The sequence below is a fragment of the Varanus komodoensis genome, unplaced genomic scaffold, assembly GCF_004798865.1.
Source record: "Varanus komodoensis strain SLA01 unplaced genomic scaffold, ASM479886v1 scaffold19, whole genome shotgun sequence".
Classification (NCBI taxonomy): Eukaryota; Metazoa; Chordata; class Lepidosauria; order Squamata; family Varanidae; genus Varanus; species Varanus komodoensis.
This window is the reverse complement of record NW_025335550.1, coordinates 12,869,409-12,878,368: the sequence shown is the minus strand read 5'-3', so window position 1 is coordinate 12,878,368 and position 8,960 is coordinate 12,869,409. Positions and strand designations below refer to the sequence as shown.

At 49.8% G+C, this 8,960-nt stretch overlaps 1 protein-coding gene across 1 annotated transcript; it reads right to left on the bottom strand.

Moving 5' to 3' along the window:
* Positions 1–3,935: 3,935 nt before the first annotated feature.
* LOC123022258 (carbohydrate sulfotransferase 6-like) lies at positions 3,936–8,248 on the bottom strand. Its single transcript, XM_044427869.1, has 2 exons — positions 8,111–8,248; positions 3,936–7,031 (listed from the first exon to the last, which is right to left on the bottom strand). Exon 2 carries the CDS (start codon positions 7,008–7,010, stop codon positions 5,829–5,831), a length of 1,182 nt encoding a protein of 393 aa, XP_044283804.1. The 5' UTR covers positions 7,011–7,031; positions 8,111–8,248; the 3' UTR covers positions 3,936–5,828.
* Positions 8,249–8,960: the final 712 nt, after the last annotated feature.

The window sequence follows — 8,960 nt, the reverse complement described above, 5'->3', positions numbered from 1 at the left end:
TTCTTGCCGTGCCGCAGTTAGAACATGGCACAGAGCTGACGCGGCACGGCAAGAAAGGGCACTAGCCGGAGGAAGGGGCCTTCCTGCCCTTCCCTTTCGTTGCCCGCTGCAGCCCACCCTGTGGAATAGGCAACACAGGCCCGGTGTCACGAGTCAGCCTTTATACCCTGCCCCGTTACTAGCGCTTTACAACAAGGACTGATGAAATGGCAAAGCATCCAGCATACAGTTCAGCGGAAGGTGGTTCTTCACTCCTCCAATGTGGGGCAAATACAATCCTTGCTGCAGTAATCACTACATGTAAATCAAATAGGTTGCCTGTTTGTCAAAATCATCAGACACAATGCCTAATAAAAAGACTTCAGGTTTAAATATTAAAGATTTTTGTAACATTTCCTCAAGCCATTTATGTAGTTTAGCCCAATAGTTTTTTCCCTTATGACAAGTCCACCACATGGGATAAAAAGGACCAGGTTAATGTTTGCCTTTCCAGTGAAAGCCTTCAGGCCGCAATTCTCGGCAGTGGCCACAGGAGGGCACTGCAGGCGCTACATTGATGCCTCCCTTGCTGAGCGTAGAGCCACACTGGGCAACCCCGGCTGCACAAAGCCCTCCCCACGCACTAGCTGCACGCCAACTCACGCTCACGGCAGGGTCTGGTGCGTGTCGTTCGTGGGGGACCTCCACCCCACGGGCCCAAGGATGTCTGTGGGAGTGTCCTGTCCAGTGCGGCACCTTCTTCTCTAGCCCTCACCCCCTCGCTCCTGTAGAAGGAAAAACTCTTTGGTGCATTCTGCCGCTTAGCACTGAAAAGTCTCCCCTTCTGAAGGTGCTCCCATTGGAGAAAGAGCTCTTATCCACAGGGCAGAGCGGTGGGGCCGAGAGAGTCCATCCAGCCTACCTCTCCTTGTACATATGAGGGAGCAGAGGCTTTTCAGCCAGTGTCACTGTTCCCCCAGATCAGCCAGGGACTTGCCAGGCCTGACAGTATTAACCACTACCCTGATTTGGTTGACTGTATTTCCCTCACAGCAAACCCTTTCCAGAGACGGGCTGAAATCTTCTGCCCAAGACTGAAAGTGAATGGACTGAACCCATCTGAAGAAAGCAGGGTTGCTCGTGTCCTTTCTGAGCTATGCTCTATATTCATCACCACCAAGTGGTCTGGCAACACAGAAAGGAGATCGTTGCACTGGAACACGTGAAGTGGGGTGTTCTGACCCCTTTCCCACTGAAATGTGCCTTGCAAAACGTGCCAGTGAGGCTAAGAATCACCGCTGCAGTCGGTGGCTCATTGCAAATGTGCAACACAACCATCTTCCTATCCATGCTGCGTTTTGCTCAGCCGCAGCCGCAGCACCCACCACCGAAGTTCCAAGGCAAACGACGGAGCTGGATGTGCCAGGAGCGCGCAAAAGCAATGAAGACGTCTTTGCTGGGAAAGTTTTCACCTATAATCATGCCTAGAAATTAATTCTGTAACATTCTGTAACGAAAGTCAAGCCTTGTGTTTGATTCCCGGTGGGGGGGGGGCAGGGAAGCGAGGACCCCCCCATCCAAGGCGGCCCCCAGCCCCGCCGCTTAGCACGCACACGAGAGAGCGGGGCTTCTCCGGCAGGGCCCGCCCGGCTTTCCGGGGCCTCTCCGCTGGAGGCGGCAGCGCTGCGCGGATTTCCAGGGAGGGCCAGAGCCCCACGCCAGGGAAGCGCAACAGGAGCGGGAGCGGGGACGGCAGCGGAGCCTGCCCGTCTTCAGGGACAGGAGGGAGGAGAGGAGTTCCCGCCCCGCCGCCCCCCTTTCCTTCCCGTTCCTCGGGCGGCCATGTCGGGAGCGCCAGAAAGGGCAGAGAGAAGCCTCACGTCGCCTTCAGGCAGCCATGCTGGGTGTGACGAGCCGCGGCGCGACTGCTGGGTGTGGAGTAGTGACGTGCTATAGGCCCGCCATTTTGGTAGTGTCCGATCCAGAGAAGTGACTTTCTCCGTCAGCCATCTTGGTCGTGGCCTGTCTCCACAGAGGCAGGTATCTAGATCTACGAAGGTGTACAGCCTAATGTTGGCGTTGTACGAAGTGCCCCGGCTCTCCCAGGCCCCGCCCGTTTCTCTGTCGCGGTTCTTGGAAAAAGGCGGGCAGCGGGATCAGTCTCAGACTAGCATAAAGTGCGCGCGAGTTGTGCACGTTTGCCAAAAACGAGCCTTGGCGGAGCACATGGAGGCGTGCTCTGTGTCATTTCTAGCCACTTCCCATGTGCTGCTTGTACTGATCTTGAGGGACTGGAGAATCTAATTTCTACTTTGAATAGACCCTGAACAGTGAAAGGAGATCGTGGCCAAAAAATCAGAAGTCGTCCTGGGATCCAGTGCAAAGGGAAGGAGCGGCACCTCTTCATTTTCGTATGTCTATACGACATAGGTTGCACTTCACATGGTGTCCACCAGATGGAAACAGAGCACTATGGGGGAAAGCATTTACTCCCTGAATAACGTCCTTGCCTCTCAGCCAAATCTTTCCCTAGTGTGAATGTCTCATTCACTTGAACACGCTCCCCAGAGAGGTCCGCCTGGTGCTGGCTCACTACTCTTTCCAGCGCCCGGTAAAGACCATGTATCTAGCCATCATATTAATAATAAAGGATTTTATACAGTCGCATTTTCTTCCCTTCTTTCTTTTTCTTCCCTTCCTCCTTTTCTTTAGTTTTGAAAATGTTGTTTTATATTGTGTTTTTACTGAATTTTTAAATTATTATTATATTGCTATTTTAACCTTTTGTAAGCCGTACCAAGGCTTTTTTTTTTTTTTTTTGGCAAAGGACAGGATAGAAATGTTTTTAAAATAAATAAATAAAATCTGGGGAACCCTGAAAATTCTCCAAAAGGAAAAAAAACCCTTTGACGAAGGGGCTCCCCCTAGCGCAGACTCACAGAATGAGTCCGCAAAAGGGGTGGCAGAGGCTGCCGATTTAAAGAGCAATCAGGGAGAGTTTTCCTCTTTAAAGCCAAGAGAACAGAAAGCCCCAAGTGGACAATTCTGTGGGGTGGATAGTGGAGAATCATCCAGCCCTGCCAGGGGCCTGGAATTTCCTGAAGAAGCTCCCAAAGATACAGCTAAGGGGGCCCTCCCTGCCAGCCTGGTTTCTCAGCAAGAAAGTGTGGAGAGGGGAGCTTTGCAAGGGTCTCGGGCTGGCCAGGAAACAGAGAGAAAGATTTCAATGAACAAGCTAACTTAACACAGAAAGGGAGATGCTCAAAGGGGCATCAGCAACTATCACTGAGTCCTGGGAAGAGGGAAACGGAGGCAAAAGACCAGGAGCAGAGTATGGAGGCAGAGACTGCACTGCAGAAGGAAGGCGTTCTTGTGGTAGAGCAGCAATGGCTCGATTCGCTCCAAGACGAGTCTCAGAGATGGATGGAACCCATGAGGGAGGAATGGGAGAGGCTGGCGCAGGAGGCGGCGGAGCCTGAAATAGGAGGAGGATGCAGACAACCCACGGAAGGGGAGAAAGACCCTCAAGGAAAATCAAAACATGTCGAATCTGTAAGAATGCAACTTGAAAAAGAATACAAAATGTTATTCCACTTGCTCCTTTAGGGCATGTGGGCTTCTCAGTAACATCAGTTCAGTCTTCCTGTTTGCAGAGGATGCTTGATGGCAGAGAAGGGGATATGCAAGTGCTTTTTGGCCCTGAGAGTTTCACGTAATACTTCAACATGCATGAACAAACATATATAGTTGGACTGGTGGATATATCAGGACGCACAATATGTTAAGCATTTGTACTTGTCATGGAATACAGTTTAACAAGAGCCTGGGAAAGATGCGCAGCAGCTGACTGATGGACTGCACCACATTATGACATGACACGGAGTCATAAGCAATGTTTATAAACATGTCTGATTATCAGAAATTCCATTCAGTATTGTCAAGCTTTGATTACAGCTTTTTTATTCTTCCTGGGCTAATGGCAAATCACTGAAAAGGGAGCAAAGGGTCAAGTCAAGAGAGAGAGCATGATGAACAAAAAAGCAAAATCCCATATAACTTTTGAACACTTCAGTCTCAGTCAGAAGTTAGGCAGAAAAAGTTTGACCGGTGACCTTGGTTATCCAAAAGGCATCTTCCTTATCACATGGGAAATATATAAGTACACATCAAGCGACGGGGGGTAACTGCTGTAAAAGTAAAAGCTCCTCCTGGAAGCTGTGTGAGAATAGCTTTCAAAAGCAGGCATTAATTTTACAATCATGTTTTGGCAGGAATATATTCCTTTAATAAACTGCTCTAATGGTCTTTCTGAGACTGAAAATACTTCAAGGGACAGCTGAAGAATTTCCAAATCTGTCAGGAAAACATATGCATCAGGATAAGCTTTCTCCAAAGTTTAGCAATGAAAGAGGCAGTTGAAGGCACAAGGCTGTGGAGAGAAATTTGCTTCCTCTGTCATCTTTAGTTCCATTAATCAACCACATAATCAGGGGATCGGCCTTTTTGAAAAGAATGCTGCCTAAAATACTGTGGTCAAAATGCAAGCCTTAACTTAGCAGAATGCTTAGCAGACACATTTGGAGTACAACATGCAGAATTCAGCCAGTGACCCAGCTGCATAGGAATTCTGGGAGATGTAGTTCAAATGCCTTTGAACTCCACCAGGTTGGGGAAGGCGGCTCGCAAGGGCTTGGCAATGGCAGCGAGCCTTTTCTCACATGAACAGGAGGCGTGAAGCTCCAAAACACCAGAGTTTGCGGGGTGCACAGAGGATGCTATTTTTACAGTGCCTCTTGAAAACTGCCACATTTTGAGTAGAAATGCTCACCTGATTACATTATCGATAATGTAATGTTAATCAGCTGTCTTGTCTTCTGTGAGCCACATTTGTGTGTGTGTATGAAAATGGGGTTGAAGTGCCAGAGGGAAAACCATAAATTACAATGACACCCACACCCCTATTAATGAAGGCTTTTCCTCCAAAATATTGAAAGAAAAGCATTCTGTGTAACAGTCTTCCACAAGCTCTCCCTGTGTTTTTATCGCAAAGCATGACTTCAGCACAGCCCTTCTTTTCTGGAAGCTTTTAAGCAGATTTAAAAAACAAAATTCCACTTTCAAAATAAGGGTCATTCAAAACAGACATTCAGCCCCAGGCACTGACGTTCCCCCACACATGGGTGCCAGCTGTGTAAGAGTGGTGCTCAGGATAAGCCCCACCCGCGGCTGATTTTACGAGAAGCTCCTCTTCACAGTCGGCAACCAGTTCATGTGGCTTTTCTTTCTGGTCCAAACTAGCGAAGGTCACCAAAGCAATAAAATGGGCTTGGAACCCGTAGCCCTCCCAACTTCTGGCTGTTCAGGCTGGGTCTGATGGCAGATGGAGTCCAGGTGAGAGGCTTGCCAGCTGTGCTTGTAAGGAATTATTCCATGTCAGTCATGTTTTAGTCTTGCTTGAGAACATACTTAGCTGGAAGTTTTAAAACAACCATATAAGAATTCAAGCAACAAATCCCATACTTATAATCCTTGTATTTTTCTCTCATGTGAAGGCAGATTCCCCTGCACATGGAATCTGAATGCCTTTTCTCAATGTTGTGCACTGATATTAAATGACACCAGTAGAAACCACATCATTCTTTGACTGCGTGACAGTGGACTACAACTCAGAGCAACCGAGTCACCCTGTTAGGTCTACCAAGTATGATTCACCTTTGGTTCCGTTTCTTCCAGTTTCTGTGAATTGTAACAAACTAGAAGTAATGACTAGAAGCATTAGATTCAACAGTCAAATGTAAATCTTTTTTCAGATACTATGAAAAAGCATAAAATAAAAGTGCGGTACATCACTAGTTTTCAGTAAAGGATGCCCAGCTGAATTGGTTTCTTCGAAGTGACATGAATAGATCGATTGACAAATCTTTCTGCTCTTTCTCAGATTCCACAAGCTGATAGCCAAGTATATTTAAGGCACCTTTACAAACTTCTTGCACTCTCTTGACTTTCTGAAATGAAAGAACATTCCTCCATGCCTGGGAGACATTGACTGCATCTCGGGAGGTAATTAAGAAAGCCTCTTTTTTCCTACTTGGCCCATGTCCATGTGTGATATTATAGATCCAGTTTTCAAGTTTGTTGCTCAACTGAAGATCTGCAAACTTATATATTGCTGTTATTTCTGCTAAGGGATCTCGTACAAGATCTTCAAATCGGATCATCAGGTAACGGTCTTTTAAAAAACCTGGAGGTTTCAGAGTAGCTGTTTCATAAATCTGAACATGGCTTCTACAAATCTCCTTCAAGACTTTGTACTGGCTGTCTTCCAATTTGGTGCCATTCATGCCTAAGACTATCCCATTGTCACGAGCGAGTGCTTTCGCGGACTGTTCCCGGGACTTCACCACAGCCCTGGGGTCACGGACCAAGTGGATGATTTTGAGGTTCAGCGAGGGGTCAGTGAGGAGAGGATAGAGCACCTTGAGGTCAAAGAACCGGACCTCCTTCAGGACTACGTGGCTGTAGGTCTTGCAGGCCTCCTCCACTTTGCTGAAGGGGTACTTGCCACAGAGGGTCTTACAAGCATTTTCACTTGTAATCTCTATGCGCTGGAAGTATTCACAAGCAGGATTTGTACATAATGCCCGGCTCACTGCCCACTGAAACAGATCTGATAGGTTCCTCTTCCAAGGCATGTAGGCATCAAAGACAGACATGTCACACTTGAAGACGGAACGGACTAGGTCCCGCACGGCCATGTGCAGCACCTTGGCACTGTTTTGCTGCATGGCTGCCCACACGTGCCAGGCAGGCTCCATCAAGTAGAAGACGTCCGGGTGCTGGCTGAAGAGCTGCCCCAGAAAGGAGGACCCTGACCTCCACGATGACAGGATGAGGATGTGAGCCTGGGCTGGCTTCTCTACAGACTGAGACATCATGAAGCCACCATGCTGAGCATACATAAAGAGTAGAAATCCAGACTGAATCACAAGAAAAACTGCGATGGCAGTGCTTGAAAAGCGGAGTCTCACCATTCTGGCTGAAGTGGAGCACAACTGAGAGAGGAGGAGAGAGAGGAGCTATTTAGTTTTCAGCATCAAGTGAGAAGCAGGGGCCTTTGATGTTGGCAAGCAACCATCATTCATACTGTACTAGAAATAATCAGCTGGTCTAGATTAGATCAGCCAGTCAATGAAAACCTTAAAAGACTTCAGACAAGGGAAGGGAAGGCAACAGAACACAACAAATATTATGCCTTGGAAAATGCACGGTTTGTGCAGTTGTGGGTGGAGGGGGGATACTAGATGAGCCAGGATGCGCTCCACATGTTTGAGGTTCCACTGTGTATGGGCAGCAGGTGACATCTGAGGCTGATTTTATGATTCCGAGATTCCATTTGTAAAATGATCCAATTGTCTAGCATTTATGGTCCTGCGCTGAGTAGGGGGTTGGACTCAATGGCCCTCTGGCCCTTTCCAGTTCTACTACATTCTGATTCTGATTATCTGGCTGCACAGAAAAACTGAGAAATATGTAAATAGGGTTTAGATAAAGGGTTCAAAACCCAGATTTGGGGGGGGTGAGGGGTGGGAATTAAGCGGCATTTAGAAAAGTTGTTCTAACACTCTGTTCCCAATATTTTCCCCTTGCTTGCATGTCCCCACTGTGAACTATGCAATTTCAAGCAATTAAGAACATGTGGGTAAGACATGTCCCCCATTGGGCATTTCTGTGGCCTTTGATAGCCCTTTCCTGTCATGGCCACCACCAAATTTGCTGCTGCTGTGACAACAAAGCATTCATTTCTCTGCAAAACAAGGCAGAGGAAATGTGCCCCTTGTTGGGAGATAGACTCACACCCAAGAAGCCCTACCACAGCTGGGCATCCCAACAGGGTGGGCCCTTTCCTGTGGTTTGTTTCAGGAAAATTGACAATTTTTTTTCTTGGCAGTCTGAGAGAGAAGTCCAGCCCACTGGAATTCCCATGGAGGGGGAGATTTGGCCCGAGACCCATGGAAGATGTCTGACATCTATAAAATCTACAGTTCCATCTCTTGTCCTCCAGCCCTACATGCCCTGGACAAAGTCAATCAGTATTAACAGGAATGATCTGGAATAGAGCGAGCCGCCTTACAGGAGTCTGACCACTGGTCCACCTAGCCGAGTTCACACCGCTCCGAAGAGCAGCCGTTCCCCAGCCCTTCCCGGAGATGCTGGGTGGGATCGCTCCTCCCCCGCCCGGCTAGAGGGCCTCTCCCGGCTGGGCTTGAGGAAGTTGCCTGAACCGAGCATGGTCGCAGACATGCGTTATTCTGCCAGAAAAGCATCGCCTTCTCCACAGACAGCAAATCCATGGTTTGGGAAAGCTCTGCGGGAAGGGGATTAATCAGCTGAAAGCAGTTGCTGGATGAGGCTGGGAAAGGACAACTCCGCGTGGGAGGCCTCCGGGAGCCTCCTCCCCGCCCCACTTTCCAGGAGCAGAACTGGCCTCAGAGGCATTTCATACCGAAAGACCCCTCCCCACATCGAGCGCGTGTGCGCCAAATCGTCTTTTCAGCCCTCTTGAGCGGAGGCTTGCGCCTTTTTTTGCTTTTGCTAAAGAGTTCGGGAGTCGGACGTCCCGGACCCAGCCAGCCTCTGCGAAGGAAGCTCGCCACCTGCAGCAGGCGCCAGGGCCGGGGCCGCCGAGGCGAGCCGCGCCCCGGCTCTGGAGCTGCCGGGAACGGGCATGTCGGCGTGGGCCCCGCCCGCCCGCCCGCCCGCGACGGGGACGTGGGGTGCCCGCGCTGCCGGGTCGGAGGGAAGGGCGCAACTCGGCGCCCTGCGCGCCGTCGGAGCAGGAAGTGCCTCGCGGCTGCCTTCCCCCGGGGGGGCAGTTTCGCAGGGCCGCCCCTCCAGGCGCCCGGCCCGGCCCGGCCCGGCCCGGCCCGGCCCGTCCCGGGGCTCCCTCGCGCGCGGCGGCGTTCAAGCGCCGCGCCCCGCCT